General features: G+C 36.1%; 1 protein-coding gene across 1 annotated transcript in view; it reads right to left on the reverse strand.

The window, feature by feature from the left end:
- FOLH1 (folate hydrolase 1) overlaps positions 1-21,571 on the reverse strand; it is a 57,471-nt gene that overhangs the window by 24,718 nt on the left and 11,182 nt on the right. Inside the window, exons 5-7 of the mRNA XM_060104494.1 lie at positions 13,931-14,056; positions 12,955-13,141; positions 10,536-10,629 (exon numbers count right to left, since the gene is read on the reverse strand). Of these exons, the coding sequence (XP_059960477.1) occupies positions 10,536-10,629; positions 12,955-13,141; positions 13,931-14,056 (407 nt within the window). The remainder of the gene's footprint in view (positions 1-10,535; positions 10,630-12,954; positions 13,142-13,930; positions 14,057-21,571) is intronic.

A 21,571-nucleotide genomic window follows, 5' to 3' on the forward strand; every position in this document is an offset into this window, starting at 1 on the left:
AACAGCAGGTGTCAAACTCTTTGGAATTTCCCATTATGTTATTTCTCCCACTGATAAATACATTCCCAAATACATGTATGGTCCTCCTTTACAAAGTACTTTTGCACTCATCTATTAGGGAGGGAGGAAGGGCAAAGGAAGGGATGTCACTTCAACCAACAGCCCTCAAATCTTTATACACTATTTATTTTTTTAATTCAAAAAGGTGGAAAGATTCATGTGGACCAGCCCATATATGCCACTTGCCCTGGTTATCTCTCAGCAGGTGATTGAGAAAAATAATATGATAATATCTGTGGAATGGTGAGGTTCTTCCTGTTTCATTTCAGCATATCTTCCTTTACTGTTTAAGAGCATGGATTGACTTATTCTTGATTTGGGCATGGAAACCAAATGTACTTTTGCTACCTAGAAGCAGATAGAAGAAGATGGTGAAAAACATCAATCTGTCTTTTATGGCTCAATCTCTGGTCCACACACCTGCATGCACCCTATGATTTACAGTGAAACATTTTCTGTAGTTTCCTCCTTTTTTTATGTGCCTACACATAGGTACTTATTCCCTGCCTACTAAGTTGAGGTAATGTGAACAGCTCAACTTTACCTAGAATATATTATATGTGCAAAACTACATCAATATGATTATCTTCTAATGGAAAACTAAGTATAAATAATATTTTGTTTTAAAATTCTCTATCAGAGAGTAAATATTTACTCTTTTTTTCCCATCTCATGAGGCAGTTTGTTTAATAAACATAATTTCATGTAATATACTATATAATTTATTTATCTATATAAAATAAAATTTCACATGAAAAGCATCAAGTAAAATGAAGGGCATTATACATTGTTAAATATCATAATGAGTAGTCAAAATAGCAGAGTATTATGTATACAAAAAATGGTAGAAGCCAAGTGAAGAATATACATATACTTGATTATACATAAAATATTTTTATAGTACTATATTGCAGACTAATAACTTTGATTGCCTTTGGGATGGAAATGGGTAGGAGGGAAACTTTTTATTGTATACCCCTTTGAATTTTGAACAGTGTAAATGTATTTCCTTTTCAAAATAAAAATATGAAAAACAAAACAAGGTGCAAATTCATCAGGAAGTCAATTACATATTATAAGGAATGTAATGAAGAGTCCATATTCCCAGAAAATAATAAAATATAAAGCCAAGATTACAGTGCCCCCACAAGGTCAAGAAAATATCGCACATCTATGGAGAACAGAGGTTTTAGTCACTAAATTTCACTGGGATAATTAATCAGGGGTATAATTTTCTTTAGGTTCCTCTTTCACTCTATAAATAAAAAATAAATTATATGAAAATTAAAAAATTGAATATTTAAATTTCAAATCATAGAAATTTCAGAAAATATAATATTGGAAATGTCTTTGAAAGGATTTGATAGATCATAGATGCTCAATAAATATCTATAAACAACACTGAATTTAAAAATCTATATTGTGTAGCATATTAAACTTTATTTGTCCATTTAGCAAAGGTTTATTCTCTATAATGCTCAAGGTACTGTATTGTACTCACTAAGGAATACAAGTATGTATAAGACATGGTCATTCTACCAAAGAGTTTATAAGTCAGAAAAAGGTAGATATAAAACAGAGCATGATATATGATAGATAAAGTTCTGAAGGACAAAAGAGAGCTTGATTCCCCTTGTGGGATCAGAAATAATTTTCTTTCTACAGGAGGTTTCACTTATCTGGATTTTTAAAGAATGAGTAAGATGTGGGCAGGGAAGATGGAGGTAAAGAGCATTCCAGGTATAATGTATGATGTAAACAGGCACGAAGGCCAAAGAGTCAGAACAAAAGTAAAGCATGGTGATTAATCTCACTGGGGTATAAGATGATTAGGATACCATAACAGAGAAGCTTGAAAAATAGTGAGACTTTGCTTCTGAGAAGATGCACTTTACCCTATTCATCCTAATGAGTACAACTAAATTCCCTGGACTATAAATACATAAAAAATAAACATAAGACTCTGAAAGGTGGAGAAAAGAAACTAAACCAGCTCAGGACCTCAGGGTACAAGAAATGACAAAGTGGTGAGTTCCTTGGGTTTTCATGTGGGCTCTCATATCTCAGACATAGAGCTGAAGAAGCTGGCAAACCAGAAAGGCCAAGTGGCTCATATAAAACACATTACCCAACAAAAGCCTTAGTATGAATACATATTTGAATACGTATACATATTCAAGTGCACCTAGGACAATTTTCAGGATAGACCATATATTAGGCTATAAAAAAACTCAATAAATTTAAAAGGTTGAAATCATATCATCTCTTTATTAATCATACAAACCTTTTACTAAACCAACTATAGTATAAAGAATTTAGGGGCTTCCCTGGTGGTGCAGTGGTTGAGAGTCCGCCTGCCGATGCAGGGGAAATGGGTTCATGCCCCAGTCTGGGAGGATCCCACATGCTGCGGAGCGGCTGGGCCCGTGAGCCATGACCGCTGGGCTGTGCGTCCGGAGCCTGTGCTCCGCAACGGGAGAGGCCACAACAGTGAGAGGCCCACATACCGCAAAAAAAAAAAAAAAAAAAAAAGAAAAGAATTTAGTAAGCAAGGATTCTTCAATATATGCAAATCAAGCAATGTGATACACCATATTAACAAATTAAAGAATAAAAACCATATGATCATCTCAATAGATGCAGAAAAAGCTTTGGACAAAATTCAACACCCATTTATACTAAAAATTCTCCAGAAAGTAGGCATAGATGGAATCTACCTCAACATAATAAAGGCCATATATGACAAACTCACAGCAAACATCATTCTCAATGGTAAAAATCTGAAAGCATTGCCTCTAAGATCAGGAACAAGACAAGGATGTCCACTCTCACCACTATCATTCAACATAGTTTTGGAAGTCCTAGCTATGGCAATCAGAGAAGAAAAAGAAATAAAAGGAATACAAATTGGAAAAGAAGAAGCAAAACTGTCACTGTTTGCAGATGACATGATACTATACATTGAAAACCCTAAAGATGCCACCAGAAAACTATTAGAGCTAATCAATGAATTTGGTAAAGTTGCAGGATACAAAATTAATGCACATAAATCCCTTGCATTCCTATACACTAACAATGAAAGATCAGAAAGAGAAATTAAGGAAACAATCCAATTTACTATTGCATCAAAAATAATAAAATACTTAGGAATAAACCTACCTAAGGAGGCAAATGACCGGTACTCAGAAAACTATACAACACTGATGAAAGAAATCAAAGATGACACAAACAGATGAGAGATATACCATGTTCTTAGATTAGAAGAATAAATAGCGTGAAAATGACTATACTACCCAAAGCAATCTACAGATTCATTGCAATCACTATCAAATTACCAATGGCATTTTTCAAAGAATTAGAACAAAAAATTTTACAGTTTGCGTGACAACACAAAAGCCTCCAGATAGCCAAAGCAATCTTGAGAAAGAAAAACGGAGCTGGAGGAATCAGGTTGCCTGACTTAAGACTATACTACAAAGCTACAGTAATCAAAACAGTAAAGTACTGGCCTGAAAACAGAAATATAGATCAATGGAACAGGATAGAAAGCCCAGAGATAAACCCATGTACCTATGGTCATCTAATCTAAGACAAAGGAGGCAAGAATACACAATGGAGAAAAGACACTCTCTTCAATAGGTGGTGCTGGGAAAACTGGACAGCCACATGTAAAAGAATGAAATTAGAACACTCCTTAACACCATACACAAAAATAAACTCAAAATGAATTAAAGACCTAAATGTAAGACAGGACACCATAAAATTCTCAGAGGAAAACACAGGAAAAACATAAATCACAGCACCCACTTCCTAGAGTAATGAAAATAAAAACAAAAATAAACAAATGGGACTGAACTGCACTTAAAAGCTTTTGTACAGCAAAAGAAATCATAAACAAGACAAAAAGACAACCCTCAGAATTGGAAAAATATTTTCAAATGAAGCAACTGGAAAAGGATTAATCTCCAAAATATACAAACAGCTCATGCAGCTCAATATAAAAAAAAACAACCAACCCAATCCAAAAATGGGCAGAAGACCTAAATAGACATTTCTCCAAAGAAGATATACAGATTGCCAACAAACACATGAAAGAATGCTTAACATCACTAATCAGTAGAGAAATGAAAATGAAAACTACAGTGAGATAACACCTCACACTGGTCAGAATGGCCATCATCAAAAAGTCTACAAATGATAAATGCTGGAGAGGGTGTGGAGAAAAGGGAACCCTCTTGCACTGTTGGTGGGAATGGAAATTGATACAGCCACTATGGAGAACAGTATAGAGGTTCCTTAAAAAACTAAAAATATAATTACCATATGACCCAGCAATCCCACTACTAGGCACATACCCTGAGGAAACCATAACTCAAAAAAACACATGCACCCCAATGTTTATTGCAGCACTATTTACAACCACCAGGACATGGAAGCAACCTAAATGTCTATCAACAGATGAATGGATAAAGAAGATGTGGTACATATATACAATGGAATATTACTCAGCCATAAAAAGGAATGAAAATGGGTCATTTGTAGAGATGTGCATGGACCTAGAGTCTGTCATACAGAGTGAAGTAAGTCAGAAAGAGAAAAACAAATATCATATATTAATGCATTTTTCTGGAATCCAGAAAAATGGTACCAATGAACCCATTTGCAGGGCAGCAATAGAGAGGCTGACATAGAGAAAGGGCAGTGGACACATTGGGGGAAGGGGAGGGTGGGATGAACTGGGAGATTAGGATTGACATGTATACAGTACCATGTGTAAAATAGACTGCTAGTGGGAACATGCTGTACAGCACAGGGAGCTCAGCTTGGTGCTCTGTGATGACCTAGATGGGTGGGATGGGGGGATGGTGGGAGGGAGGTCCAAGAGGGAAGGGATATTGGGATATATGTATACATATAGCTGATTCACTTTGCTGTACAGCAGAAACTAACAAAACATTGTAAAACAATTATACTCCAATAAAAAAAGAGAGAGAGAAAAAAAAGAAAACAGCAGTGTTCTAAGAATAGCCATGTATGGATGCTGACTGCCACCATCATTAATAAATGATTCTGCACTGAAGCCAAAGAATTAATTTGAGAGCAATTTATGATAATGCGTTTCTAGGTAATTAAAATAAACTTCTGAGGAAAAAAAATAACAGAAAAAATTTTGGAAAATGTGCAAATATATGAAAATTAAACAACTGACCCTAAATAACCAATGACTCATAGAAAAAAATCACAAGAGTAAATAGAAAATACTTTGAGATGAATAAAAATGAAGATATAAGACACCAAAAGTTATGAGATGCAGTTAAAACAGTGTTTAGAGGGAAATATATAGCTGTAAACACCTATATTAAAAAAGTAGAAAGCTATCAAATCAATAAACTAACCTTCCACCTAAAGAAATTCAACAATGAAAAGCAAGCTAAATTTATATCAAGCATAAGAAAGGCAATAATAAAGACTGGAGCAAAAATAACAAAATAGAAACTAGAAAAGGAAATAAAGAAAAATGAATGAAAGCAAAAGTTGGTTCTTTGAAAAGATCAACAAAATTGACAAATCATTAGCTAGACTGACCAAGAAAAAAAGGGGAGAAGACTGAAAATCAGGAACAAAAGAGGGAATACTACTATTGACTTTACAGAAATAAAAAGGATTATAAGGGAACACTATAAACAATTATATACCAACAAATTAACCTCAATGAAATGAATTCCTGAAAAGATATAAACTACCATAACTGAAGAGAGAAAATGTAAGTAGGCTATAACAAGTTATCAAAACTTCTCAGAAAGAGAAGCCCATATGGCTTCACTGCTGAATGCTACCAATCAATAAAGAATAAACACCAATCCTTCACATGCTCTTTAGAAAAACAGAAGGAACATTTCTAAAGTTACCCTATGTGACAAACATTGCCATGACACCAAAACCAGATACAGAAATCACAGGGAAACTAAAGATAAATATGAATATTGACACAAAAATCATTAATAAAATACTAGCAAACCAAATTCAACAGCATTTTGAAAGGATTATACACCATGACCAAGTGAGATTTATTCCATGGATGCAAGACTGACACCACATACAAAAATCAAAAAGTGTAATATACCACATTAACAGGCTAAAGAAAAACCACATGATCAGAAAAATTGATGCAGAAAACAAACAACCACAGCAACAATAAAACATTGGGGAAAATTCAACATCCATTCATGATGAAAATTATCAGAAAACTAGAAATATTGAAAGAAAATACGCGACAAACCTGAAATATTTTGTGATGTCAGAATACAAGTTCTTATAAAAGGATTGGAAGGGGCCTCCCTGGTGGCGCAGTGGTTGAGAGTCCGCCTGCCGATGCAGGGGACACGGGTTCGTGCCCCGATCCCGGAGGATCCCACATGCCGCGGAGCGGCTGGGCCCGCGAGCCATGGCCGCGGAGCCTGTGTGTCCGGAGCCTGTGCTCCGCAACGGGAGAGGCCACAGCAGTGAGAGGCCCGCGTACAGCAAAAAAAAAAAAAAAAAAAAGGATTGGAAGAACTGTATTTTTTTTATATCGCTGGTAGGATGTAAAAGGATACAACCACTATGGAAAAAGTTTGTCAGATTCTTAAAAAAGTAAACATGCTATTATCATATGACTCGGCAATTGCACTCCAGAGTAATGAAAACTTACGTTGACACACAAATCTGTACATGATTATCTGTAGCAGCTTTATTCGTAATAGCTACAAACTAGTTGTTCTTCAAATGGTGAAACAAACTGTGATACCAAATACAATGGAACACTCCTCAGTATTAAAAAGAAAAATACTATATATACAACAACTTGAACAAATCTCCAGAGAAGTATGCTGAATGAAGAAAAATCCCACAAGGGTATACATTTGTATAACATTCTTGAAATGATGAAATTATAGAAATGGTGAACAGATTAGTAGTTGCTAGGAGTTAAGGTCAGAGGGTATGGATGGAGGGGGACAGGAAAGGAGTGGGTGTAGCTAAAAGGGCCACATGAGGGATTCTGGTGATGATGGAAATGTTTTGTGTCATAAGTATAAAAAAATATATATCAATATCTTGGTTGTGATATTGTACTATACTTTGCAAGATGTTACTATTGGGGAAAGCTGGGTAAATGGCCTAGAGGGACTCTTTAGTACTACTTACAGGTGCATGTGAATCACAATTATCTCAAAATAATGAGTTTAATTCTTAAAAATTAGGAACAAGCTAGATGGGCAGAAAATGATGTAATAGAATTTTGTGGTTTGTCATGTAGCCTCTATTAAGCTGTGAGCTTCTATACTATATTTTGAGGGCCCTGAGGACAAAGTCTATATATAAATCATACTTTTACCACAGTGCTTGACAAAAAGAGGCCATTCCATAAGTGTACCTTGAGTGGATAGGCTATAGGAAGCCATTAAAGGTCTTCTGAGCAGAGACACAAGAATGAGACAGTGCCTTGGCAAAGAGATGTCTACTAAATGCTTGTGCTGTTGAATAGAGAATAAGTGATGCTCAACAAAGCTGTCTTTTACATCAGACATGAGTTTCCGTCCCAGATCTATCACGTACTCTCTGAACTTTGATTTCTTTATTTGTAAAATTAGTTATCACAATACTAACTCATGTAGTTGTTTTATGGGCTAATTGATAAACAGTATGTAATCATTTAGCAAAAAGTAAGTGCTAGAATATAATTAGCACTCTATGCATGTTAGATGCTATTATCATTGTCTTTATTATTATTGTCGTTACTGTCATTATAATCCTGGTAGTTACTCAGGGAGACAAAGAGAAACCATGTAACCACATTCCCTTCAGTACAGATGCAAAAAAGAATAAGAAAGAACATACACACTGTTCCCCTTTTCTCCCACCTAGGTAAACACAATTTTCTTTTTTCTATAATTCACATTTCATCAACTTTTTATTAAAGTTCTCGGCATACCTGGGCCATTATATAACTTTATGTCTCTCCTCTTGTTCTCATATACATATTAAGAAACTTTCATTTTATGATATATCCAATTTGTAAAATACTGTCTATTCTAATTAATACATAATGTTACACTACTAACCGTTTGTGGGAATATGAGAACTGATTATAATGGATACGTAGCACACTCCCTAGATAATTATTCAGAGGGAGTAAATACTCCCAATGAAATTCATAAACAAATTACATGATCTTAAAATGTTTTATGACTGAATTCCAGTCTGTAGAACGTTTCACTATACCTTAGAAGGTATGGATGGTGAAACAGAAACTATCTTATTGCTTTTAGTATACACAGATCATCTCCTCCTTCCAAATACATTATTTTATTTATTTATTTTTTTTGCAGTACGCGGGTCTCCCACTGCTGTGGCCTCTCCCGTTGCAGAGCACAGGCTCCTGACGCGCAGGCCCAGCGGCCATGGCCCACGGGCCCAGCCGCTCCGCGGCACGTGGGATCTTCCCGGATCAGGGCACAAACCCGTGTCCCCTGCATCGGGAGGCGGACTCTCAAACACTGCACCACGAGAGAAGCCCCCAGATACATTTTTAATACATTTCTATACTTCCAAAATTCATTTTTAATACATTTCTATACTTCCAAAATTCATTTTTAATCATGGTGTTTTGAATGCAAAATATACTTCCATAGAATTTGTGTTATTTAATGATGATTGCATTTACAAAATGACTTACTAAAGCTGACTTAAATACATTTGGTAATTTTTTTGATCAAGTATTAATAATTCTACTACCCAGTTAGGGCATAGCCAAATTCAGCTAGTTTACCAGAGCAGTCAAATGGTAGACATGGTTAAATAAACCTCACATCCAATTCTGTATGATCCTTCCTTCTTTCCTTCCATGCACTCTTTCTCTAACTACAAAGATAATACGGGTTCACTTTTTAAAACTTATAATTTAGGGATTATTATATATATATATATATATATATATATATATATATATATATATATATATATATTTGAAATCTACTTTTTCTATTTAATAGTATAGCATAAGCATGTACCCACATTGTTAAATACTCTTGTACAACATATATTTTAATGCCTTCATGTACTGTCATAGACAGTAATATATTTAACTACTTATCAATTATTGAAGATTTGTGTTGTTTACAATTTTCCACTATCACAGGTAAAGCTAAATCACATTCATCTTTTAAATATAATGAATATTTAGACTTTATGTTTACACAAACACATAGTCCGTGGTGCCCTCAAAAGTTGTGCCCTATCCTGAATCCTAACCCATGTGGTAAAGCTAAGAGCTCAAAAGAAAAAAAGATCAGGGTGCTTGCTATTCCTTAATCTTCCCTTAAGTTGGACAGACACCTCCAATTCTCTGATGACAGCCTCCTCATCTGTAAAAATGAGAGCACTAAACTAGGTCATAAATAAGTTTTCTTATACATTCTAGAATAAAATGATTATGAATGCCCTAAACTCAAAGAAGAAAAGGGACTAACTGGCCAGATGCTTTGGTCTCCAGTGATTCTACTTTCAAAGAAGTCAGTGCTCTCTCCCCTCCTCAAGGATAATGGAGAAGAAGGGACATGCAGATGGGAGAAAGCAGGACAGGAAAGAGGAAAGAGCTCCAATGTCAGATTAAACAATAACAACTCTGGAGAAGCTTCAATAGTGAAAGCAGAGGAATGGATAAAGATGAAAATCAATGGAAGATACTTTCAAAGGGCATTATTCCAGGTCCACCAAGAAGCAGACAATAAGAGGTTTTAATAAGTAAGCGATTTATTAGGGGAAAGGCATGTGAAGGAAATAGCAAGGGAGCTAAGAGAGTCTGAGAAAGCCATCAGACTGCAATGCAGGTCAGAAATGGGGTAAAAGAGAAAGAGAAGAAAGAAGAGTGCTGGTGGCAGAATCCCTTCATAGCAAGGTTGTCGGAGTCCTGAGCCAGGGTCTCCCATCAGAGGAGTCCCATGCCTCCCAGTAATAGGCCTCATTTTGTACCGTTGCTGCATTTAGTTACTGACTGGGAGCATCTATGGGAATCATGGCCTTGACACAAACAGGGTGATGGATTTCAAAACACAGTGGAGCACCTTATCAGTAACACTCCCCACAGCTGATGATCTGAAAGACTTTCATGGCTGTCACACACTGGATACCAGTATTTAAAGCAAATCCCAGGTTAGAACCACTGTTGTATAAAATGGTGATAAAATTGTATGCTTATTTGATTTTCTGCCAACACACAAAAGAATAGATACTATCTGATTCCATTTATATCAAGTTCAAAACCAAACTAATCAATGATGATAGATATCAGAAAGTGGTTGCTTCTTGGGAGGTATGGTAAAAATTGAGCACAGAAAACTTCAGTATCAAATAATGGAGATAAAAGCATGAAGGTTGAAGATTGCCAGTAAAGAGAATTACCCAAATAGCCATCTGTTTTTTTCTTACAAACTTACTCTAGGAGCTTCTGTGCATCATAGTATCCAATTGGATGAACAGGAATATTTGGAAGACCGACAGCCTCTGAGATTTCACGTCTATAAGAATATTCTGAAAAAAAGTTGAACATACTGCTAATAAAAATGGAGTCCCTTTCAAAATGTTCTCTGTAAATCACATTAAACACATTCTTAAATTGCATCTACTAGAACTGTTACAATTAAAAAGACAGACAGTTTCAAATGTTAGCGAAAATGTGGAGCAACTGAAACTCTCATGTATTCTTGTAAGAGTGTATAATTAGAGAGTCACTTTAAATAACTTCTTTGAAAAGTAATGTTATACAGAATTATGCCCTATGGCAGAACAATTACACTCCTAGGTATTTACCCAAGAAAGATGGAAACATATGTCCACAAAAAGACCTGCACAAAATTGCTCATAACAGCTGAATCTAGGTAGCCCATATGGGACACAGTCCAGCTGTTTGTAAATAGGAAAATGAATAAGCAATTTGTAGAACAGTGCCATAATAGAATTCTACTCAGCAAGTAAGGGAAGAAACTATTAACGTACACAATAACATGACTAATCTCTAATTGTTGTACTGAGTGAGAGCAGCAAGGCAAATGATGAGGAAAATTCATAAATTTTTCTATGACCGGAAAATCAAACTAAGAAAGAAAAAAAATAACATGCCCGCTTTGTGGTAGGTCTTTCCCAATGTGCAATGTGCATCTGTATTGTACATTAACCAGACCTCCTCAAACAGTAGGATGTAATCAACCTTTAAGAAAAATGGTTGCTTTATTCAGACACCAGCGTTGTAATTTTAAGGTTATTTTAATTTCTTTTTCATCCCATACAGGGAGTTGTATTGACCAAAACATCTTTGATCAACGTTATGTAGAATGCTAACCTGTCAATATAACACATGAATTCTTTGTCTCAGAAATGTATAAAATTGCATCTCTAACTCCTGACCAATGGAACAGTTCTCAGAGCTTCTGCAAATCTGTTCCCTGGATTATAATCCTCAGTTTGACTCAAATAAAATTCTCTTTTCTTTCTTCTTAGCTTGACTGTTATTTGATTTTCCACCAACACACAAAAGAATGGTTACTATCTGATTCAAAACCAAACTAATCAATGATGATAGATATCAGAAAGTGGTTGCTTCTAGGGGAATATGGTAAAAATTGACCAGAAAGGGGCACCAGAGAACTTTCTGGAGTCATAGAAATGTCCTATATCTTATTTTGAGTGATATAGATACATGCAATTTTAAAAAATTATTGAATTAACTCAAGACCTGTGCATTTTGTTACATGTAAACTCTACCTCAAAATAAAAACACATTTTCTGTCATTTCTTCAGTTTTAAGAAAAATAAGAGCTATTTTTCCATTTTTTCTTCGAAATTTTAAATTATAAGAGCTTCAGGTGATTGCAAAAGCTATTCTTGTTATAGTAAAATGACATAATAATATGTTGCATGGGATTTGTTTTAAAAATCTTTAGGGTAATAATGCAAAAAGGGAAGAAGAAGGGATAAAATAAGATTGACAAAGTGGTGATAATTTTCTCTATTTTTTTGTATGTTAGAACTATTCCATAATAAAAAGTAAAATTAAAAGAAAAAAAAATAGGGCACAAAAGGGAATTCAACAAATGCAAGCCTCACAGAGATACCATGATTTTTCTTTCTACAATGTCATCTTTTAAGTTTGAGGATAATAAACAGAAATAGTCCAGTTAATCTTATTTTATGTTCACAAATTTTTTTTTTTTTTCCAGTGCGCAGGCCTCTCACTGTTGTGGCCTCTCCCACTGCGGAGCACAGGCTCCAGATGCGCAGGCTCAGTGGCCATGGCTCACGGGCCCAGACGCTCTGCGGCATGTGGGATCCTCCCGGACCAGGGCACGAACCCGTGTGCCCTGCGTCGACAGGTGAACTCTCAACAACTGCGCCACCAGGGAAGCCCCATATTACTTTTTTTTTTTTTTTTTGCAGTACGCGGCCCTCTCACTGTTGTGGCCTCTCCCGTTGTGGAGCACAGGCTCTGGACACGCAGCCTCAGCAGCCATGGCTCACGGGTCCAGCTTCTCTGCGGCACGTGGGATCTTCCCGGACCGGGGCACGAACCCGCGTCCCCTGCATCGGCAGGCGGACTCTCAACGACTGTGCCACCAGGGAAGCCCCATATTACTTTTAAATATCTGAAAATGTCTGAATTTCAAAACCTCTCAGACCCAAGGATTCCAAATAAGGGATAAGGGACCCGAACCAACAATTTTCTGAGTTCAAAATCCTTTATTCTTAGATACAAAGAGAACAAGAAAAAGACATACTTTATCCATGTGTCAGAGGAAATCCTTGGGTAAAATCACTTTACAATGTTAAGGTTTTTGCGATGATTAAGGCCTGGTCACTCACCATTTGCTGGGTAGCCAGGTGTGAGAGGGTCCCCTGCACCATTAAGATTTAAGATATTTCCACGCTGAACACCACCTCCAGGAAGATTCCAACCACCTGGATAGGACTCCACCCCGGGAGCAAAGTAATCAGCAGGATCCGAGTACAAAATGATCCCTTTGGCCCCAGCCAGCTGGGCATTTTTAACCTGGAATAGACAGTCTTTCTTATTTTAGGTTGGTTACTCAAAATTACTCTTAAATAAGTAGCTAAACCTTATCTTCAATCTTTTATCCTTAGACTTACAACAAGGGACATCTCACAGAGTTGGCTTTTTCTTTTTCCTACTGCAAGCTCTAAAAATGAGTTTCCAGGGCTGAATCAGCCCTCAGAGCAGCAGATTTTAAAAATGTACATATTAGTGGTAGTGAGTATGTGCTATTTCCTTCCTCTAGTCTAGAAGCACAATAAGCAAGTAGACTCCAAAGACTAGACTCCCATTTCTTCTATGGTTGAGAGGGAATATTTCTGAAATTTAGCTTCCCACAAGAGAGGAAAAAATATTAGCAAATCGAGCCAAATTAAGTGATAGTAACTTTCAAAACTGCTGTGTATAAATTGGTTTCTCTCATTACCTATAATAAGAATTAATACTAAAATTTAATTTAGTAAATATTTTCAAAAGTAACATTTAAAACAAAGATACTGAAGGTTAACAACAAATCAAATGCATGCTTCTTTGTAGACCACAGGCATAATGTGTAGGTATGGAAAAAACCTGTTCTGTTTCCCTGAACTTCTACCCTGGCCGAATTCAAATGACCCAGTTTAAAACCCCTGTATATAAGCTAGAAAATGTATCTTCCCTATGAGGTGGGCTGGTACAGAGTATGAGATGATCACAGTCCTCCAAAAGTTTTAAGGATGTGGTTCTACCCATGTAAGATACAACATAACTTTTTATTTTTGTGGAAAAGAAAAAAAGATTATTTTTTACCTTATTTCCTCTGAAAATTTTCCCATATCTGGCAATCAGAATCTTCCCAGAGCAATTAATTTTCATGTCCCGCTCTAGTTTAAAGAAGTCTTCAGTTCGTGCGTAGTTAACATAGACTAGGTCACCCTGTTGAGATCACGGATGACTTACTACAAGTAAGATTTAATAAAAGAGGTTTTTCTGTGTGAAGTCTGTTTCACATCTTTGAAAGAGGTAAGAGACAAGAGTATGCAAGAGGGCCAGAAAACCATGAGCCTCGGGTAAGAGATTCAACAGAGAAATGAACTTGAATTGAGAAGGCAATTACCTGGGTAGAGACTTGTGAATTAACTATTAAGTTTTGTTTATGTTGATGTCTCCTGTAAAGTGACCATAAAACTATAGAAGTGTTCATCAGAAAAATGCACGTAAATATACACACTGCAATTTGGCAGGGTCCAGATATCCTAGGTGAAAAAGCCCTAGATGAGAGTTGTATTCTCCTTGAAGTATATTCACAATGGGTCTTCACACCACCAGGTAAAAAAGAAATGTCAGGTAATACTGCTTTACGGGTCTGGCTTCAGGATTACGTGTGAGTATTCTAACATCTCAGAGTATCAACATTATCATTTGTAAAATGGCCTGTTAGATTAGATCAGTGTTCTTCACACATTTTTTTTCTCACCTACTCCCTAGATTATTTTTGAAGGAAATGTATCCCTCCTTTATTTTTTATTATTATCTTTTTGGATTTTTTAAAAACATCTTTATTGGAGTATAATTGCTTTAAAATGGTGTGTTAGTTTCTGCTTTATAACAAAGTGAATCAGTTATACATATACATATATCCCCATATCCCCTCCCTCTTGCATCTCCCTTCCACCTTCCCTATCCCAACCCTCTAGGTGGTCACAAAGCACTGAGCTGATCTCCTTGTGCTATATGGCTGCTTCCCACTAGCCATCTATTTTACGGTTGGTAGTGTATATATGTCCATACCACTCTCTCACTTCGTCCCAGGTTACCCTTCCCCCTCCCTGTGTCCTCAAGTACATTCTCTACATCTTTGTCTTTTTTCCTGTCCTACCTCTAGGTTCTTCAAAACCACTTTTTAAAAAAATTTTTAGATTCCATATATATGTGTTAGCATACAGTATTTGTTTTTCTCTTTCTGACTTACTTCACTCTGTATGACAGACTCTAGGTCCATCCACCTCACTACAAATAACTCAATTTCATTTCGTTTTATGGCTAATATTCCATTGTATATGTGTGCCACATCTTCTTCACCCATTCACCTGCTGATGGACACTTAGTTTGCTTCCATGTCCTGGCTATTATAAACAGTGCTGCAGTGAACATTGTGATACATGTCTATTTTTGAATTATGGTTTTCTCAGGGTATATATGCCCAGTAGTGGAATTGTTGGGTCCTATGTATGGTAGTTCTTTTAAAATTTTTTAAGGAACCTTTATACTCTTCTCCACAGTGGCTGTATCAATTTACAATCCCAGCAACAGTGCAAGAGGGTTCCCTTTCCTCCACACCCTCTCCAGCATTTATTGTTTGTAGATTTTTTGATGATGGCCATTCTGACTGGTATGAGGTGATACCAAATTGTAGTTTTGATTTGCATTTCTCTAATAATTAGTGAAGTTGGCATCCTTTCATGTGTTTGTTGGCAATCTGTATATCTTCTCTGAAGAAATGTCTGTTTAGTCTTCTGCCCGTTTTTGGATTGGGGTGTTTGATTTTTGATATTGAGCTGCATGAGCTTCTTGTAAATTTTGGAGATTAATCCTTTGTCAGTTGCTTCATTTGCAAATATTTTCTCCCATTCTGAGAGTTGTCTTTTTGTCTTGTTTATGGTTTCCTTGCTGTGCAAAATCTTTTAAGCTTCATTAGGTCCCATTTGTTTATTTTTGTTTTTATTTCCCTTTCTCTAGGAGGTGCATTCAAAAGGGGTCTTGCTGTGATTTATGTCATAGAGTATTCTGACTATGTTTTCCTCTGAGTTAGATAGTGTCTGGCCTTACATTTAGTTGTTTAATCTATTTTGAGGGGTTTTTTTTGTGTATGGTGTTAGGGAGTGTTCTAATTTCATTCTTTTACATGTAGCCATCCAGTTTTCCCAGCACCACTTATTGAAGAGGTTGTCCTTTCTCCACTGTATATTCTTGCCTCTTTTATCAAAGATAAGGTGTCCATATGTGCGTGGGTTTATCTCTGGGTTTTCTATCCTGTTCCATTGATCTGTATTTCTGTTTTTGACACACAGGATTCTTGGTGGCTGCAGTAGCAGCCTTAGCGTTTCATGCCCGTCTCTGGTGTCCTACCTAGGCTTACGCCCGTTTCTGGAGCTCATTTAGGCAGTGCTCTGAATCCCCTCTCCTCGCACACCCTGAGGTCTTTTGACTCTTAGGCAGTTCCAAACTTTTCCCTGGACTCCCTCCCAGCTAGCTGTGGCACATTAGCCCCCTTCAGGTTGTGTTCATGAAGCAAACTGCCGTCCTCTCCCTGGGGTCTGACCTCCGAAGCCCGAGCCTCAGCTCCCAGCCCCACCTGCCCTGGCGGGTGAGCAGACAAGCCTCTCAACCTCAGCCTCTGGTTGAGTGCTGGTCGGCACCGATCCTCTGTTCGGGAATCTCTCCCCTTTGCCCCCTGTAGCTCTGTTGCTGCTCTCTCCTTCGTGGCTCCGAAGCTTCCCGCCCCCCGCCCACCCCCCTGTCTCCACCAGTGAAGGGGCTTCCTAGTGTGTGGAAACTTTTCCTCCTTCACAGCTCCCTCCCACTGGTGCAGGTCCCATCCCTATTTTTTTTTGTCTCTGTTTTTTCTTTTTTCTTTTGCCCTACCCAGGTACGTGGGGAGTTTCTTGCCTTTTGGGAGGTCTGAGGTCTTCTGCCAGGGTTCAGTGGGTGTTCTGTAGGAGTTGTTGCATGTGTAGATGTATTTCTGATGTATTTGTGGAGAGGAAGGTGATCTCCGCATCTTACTCCTCCACCATCTTGAAGGTCCTCCCCCCCCCCTTTATTTTTAAGTTGACATCTGAAATTTTTTGTCATGTCTTTAAGTTGTGGCGGACAATGCAATTTCCAGCACATTATAAATATTAACATTTTTAGAAGCAGTTTTACCTCACTTTTTATTTATATCCAAAGGAATTTAAATATTGTAATGATTTATTATTCAATATCATCCATTTTAAAATCACACTCTTCAGTCAGAATTTTATCATCACTTTTTCTTCTTGAACTTGTATTTGCCCCTTTCCCTAAAGCATTTTACTCTAAAGTAAAATGTATTTGTGCTGGACACCAGTGCATTGGTGTCCAGATTCCCCTTCACTGAGGATGTTCTTGCTCCTGCTGCAGGGAAGGATCTCTGCAGGCAGCCTTCAGGAGTCAGTCCCTTGCTTACGATCAGCTACAGCAGCCACCTTGTTCAAGGTCATGTCCCTTCTTAGGATGCACATGTTCAATGACTGATCGATGTGGGAATATGAATACCTGGACATCTTTGTCCAACCCAGGACAATCCTGAAAGGCTATTCTGACTCCAGAGCTGCCCATTGGGTCAGCTGAGGCTGTCTTTGAGCTAGCATTGAGGTGCACTTCTCCCTCTTCCTATTCCAGCTTCCTTCTCCTCCCTGCCACAGATATTGATCCCAAGAGAACACTCCTTAATAACCGTCTAGCATGCTAAATTCGATTTCAGTTTCTGTTATCTAGAATCTGGGTATGTTTGCAAGTCTTTTATTAATCACTGCCAAACTTGCCTTGATTAAGAATGTGTGTGTGTGTGTGTGTGTGTGTGTGTAGTGCTTAAAAATATTTATTTCCTATGACAAGCTGTACATGTTAAGAAAATTCTTCAAGAGTAATTTACTATTATAATTATTAGTAATATCAATTGAGTCTAACAACATAATTACAAAGTTTTATAAATAATACCTAAGCATAAAATTTTACTTGAAATACAACTTTTAGTGCTATGGGATGTTAAAACATTAGGTCATGGATCTATGGATGAATAAATTATTTCCAGAATGAGTCAGGACTCACTCTCAGTTCTATTTACATTCCTTGTTTTTAGACAAGTTCTGAGAAACCTCGGGATGGGGATGAAAAAAATTGGAATTTTCCCTATATTATTTAAACTCTCTCCAAGTTACAACTCCTAAATCTCACACTGATCTATTGTCCAAGTTAATTCTAATGATACCAGCTGGAAACTCAATTAGGCTCATCTTTAATTTTGTTCAACTATAAACCATTTGACTTGCCAAATCTTTGTTACCCAGCTATTAGAATCTTTCACTATTGTCTCTTTGTTTGGAGCCCCAGAGATATTTTTTACTACTCAGAGATATTCTTCATCTTGTTTTAGGATGAATGAGTGATGTCTCTCATTCATAAAATATGAGAAAAATAACTGTAAATAGGGAGGTGGAGACAGAGTACCAGCGGGACCTCACCACGGGCTAGTTCTCAATTCCATGAAAGAGTCCACTGAGAAACTGATGATGCAACTGATTTATTTAAAACGATCCTATGTCTGCCTTTGGAAAGTCTTCACATACCCTAGAGTTTGAAGTCCCTGTCCTACATAATTTCTAATATCCTATCATTTTATTTTGGTTATTGTTTTCCTCTTTAACTACATCTCATAACATGTGCACAACAAATTTATAACATATTGACATAAGGTTGTTTCCAAGCTGATTGTAAGATTCATTCCACAAACTTTTTGAAGGCATATCATTCTAGGAATTAGGGATACAGCAAATCCCTGTCCTTGAAGAAACTTACATTCATGTGGAAAACAGAGAGATAAGATAATAAACAATAAAATTAATAACTAAGTAAATTGTATATTATATTAAAAGGTGATGAGTTCTGTAGAAAAATTCAAAACAAAAGTTTAAATACAGTAGGCAAACAGAGAACTTGTACTGTACTCAGTTGGGTGCAATTTTCAAAAAAGGGAGAAAGTCTATTGGGAAGGTGACATCTGAATCTTTGCTTCAGTAACAGGATTAGTTTTAGCTATTACTTTTCCTCCTAAGACCAATGCAATATTAATGCACTATTGATGATAGCACTGTATGTCTGATTTATAACTGTTAGTCTTCTCTGGAGCTCACTCTTATACTACTGTGAATACAAAGCCATTAACCAATTTGGTTTCAGTGAATTTTGTTTTAGTGTAAATGTTCTACTTGAAATTTATTCATATTTAATATCACCAACTTTGAGAAGACTAACTACTTCTTTAAATGTCAGTAAATTGTGGCTATCTTTTAATAAATCTTCACTCCTCACAAAGCAAATTATGATGGAGAAGGGATTGGAGAAGATATTAGTTTGAAAATGACAGTAAACTTTGAAAATGAAAACAAGTGTGGACAGATAGACCCTCTCGGCACTTCACAAATGCAAGTTGTCACTGCTAGTTAGAAAAAAATCTTTATTTTCAGACAATGACCTTCTTGTAAAATTTACACTGTACCATTGTTCTATAACTGGGAATAAATACAATCTTGCACTGTTAGCCTACAATTTTCCATTTCTTTTAAGCTTCCATCTTCCTGCTCTTGTTAATAGAGACAGAATTGGGACGTGAGACCACTGGTTCTCAAACCATGGTTCTTGAACCAACAGAATCAACAATATCTAGGAACTTGCTGGAAACAAACTCTCAGGCTTCATCCAAGACATACTGAAACTCAGGTGATGGGAATCAGAATCTGTGTTTTATATGATTGCTTATAATTTCCTTTGCTGTGCAAAAGCTTTTAAGTTTCATTAGGTCCCATTTGTTTATTTTTGTCTTTATATCCATTTCTCTAGGATGTGGGTGTAAAAGGATCTTGCTGTGATTTATGTCATAGAGTGTTCTGCCTATGTAAGGTGTAAGAGGGAGGGGATATGGGGATATATGTATATATATATATAGCTGATTCACTTTATTATACAGCAGAAACTAACACAAACTTGTAAAGCAATTATACTTCAATAAAGTTGTTAAAAATAATGAATGAGGAAATTAATAAAGACCCAAAATGTGAAAACATAAAGAGAACACTGGACAATATCACAGTTAAAGAATCCTTTTCAGTAAAAAGCAACATAAATAACATAAACAAATATGGGTGAAAAATTAGGAGAAGCTGTTTGCAATATCTAAACCAATAGGAGATGAATAACTAAAATATTTAAGAAACCTCTGAAGTTAATAAGAAAAAGGCCAGAAACTCAACAGGAAAAGAAGGCTATAATTAATCATTTCACAGAGCAAAAACACAGCATAGCTAATAAATATATTTGGAGATGTACAATCTTATTTGTAATTAAAAAATGTGAATCAAAATAAATCAAAACAACAACAAAACAATTAGATGGGCAAAATTTAGAAAGTTACATAACTTCAGCCATTGATGAAAATGTGAGGAAAAAGGAACATTCATACAGTATTGGAGGGAGCAGTAAACTGCTACAGTCTGGACAGTATGAAATGAAGTATTCCCTACAAACCAGCAATCCCATACCTGGTTTAGTTTACACAGAGAGCCCATATATGAGCATATTCACTCCAACACTGTTTATGGTAATTTAAATTTAGAAGCAAACCACGTGTTTGCCACTAAGAGACTGGATAAGTTACATGTGGTGTGCATGATAACATGGGATAACATGCAACAGTGAAAAGTAACAAACTACTCTGACATAAAGCAATAGATTTTAAAAAAAATTGATTGAAAAGCAGTAAGAGACCAAGTAAGACCTAAGGTATAATATTATTTGCATACATTTAAAATACACCAATTGCAAAATTAAGGCCATGTTTTTGTAAGAATACATACATTGCTAAAAGTTTAAATACATTAGAGTCAATGGCAGGGTGTAGTGGAGTGGAGAAGAGGAATGAGATTGAAAATAGGAATGAGAGATGAAAGGAAAGAAATTAAATTAGGGATCTTACATGGACCCATGATGGTAATGTGCCTTACCTTGAGGAATAAGTCTAGGTCACCTCAGGACACTTGAGTTCTAAAATATACTATCTCTTCATTCCCAATTTTTATATACCTTATTTCTATGTCATGTCAATTATGAAATAATTATAGTGATTATAAGCATTCTATTTATGTGCAAATATTTAGGGAAAATTTTTCTAATACTGTTCCCTTAACCATGATGTTAACTACTCATTTGAAGTAAATTTCATACAACCAATAGAAAATATTCTATTCTAAGTTTGTGAGAGTTTTTAAATTATAAGTTAATCAAATATTCAAAACATTAGAAAATAATAAAAATAGTGTGTTTTTTAACTTTACTTATTAAAAAACATGACATTGTCTAATATTAAATCATCCTTATGTTCTTGCAATAAATCTTAACTAATTGGTGAAGACAGAGCTTTAAATGTCAATTCAATTCTAAATGTAAATTTTTTACTTAGGATGTTTCTGATGATAATCAAGCCCTTATCTCCCTATTGAGTGATACTTCAATATGCCCAACTGTCTATTAGCAACTTCTTGGAATATATCCTAGAGACCTCAAACTCAATATGTCCAAAACTGAATCTACTTAATGTTAAATATTATGGCAGGAGACATAACATTTTAAAAGATATTAATAAACTATATTCAA

This window comes from Mesoplodon densirostris, chromosome 7 (assembly GCF_025265405.1).
Source record: "Mesoplodon densirostris isolate mMesDen1 chromosome 7, mMesDen1 primary haplotype, whole genome shotgun sequence".
NCBI lineage: Eukaryota > Metazoa > Chordata > Mammalia > Artiodactyla > Ziphiidae > Mesoplodon > Mesoplodon densirostris.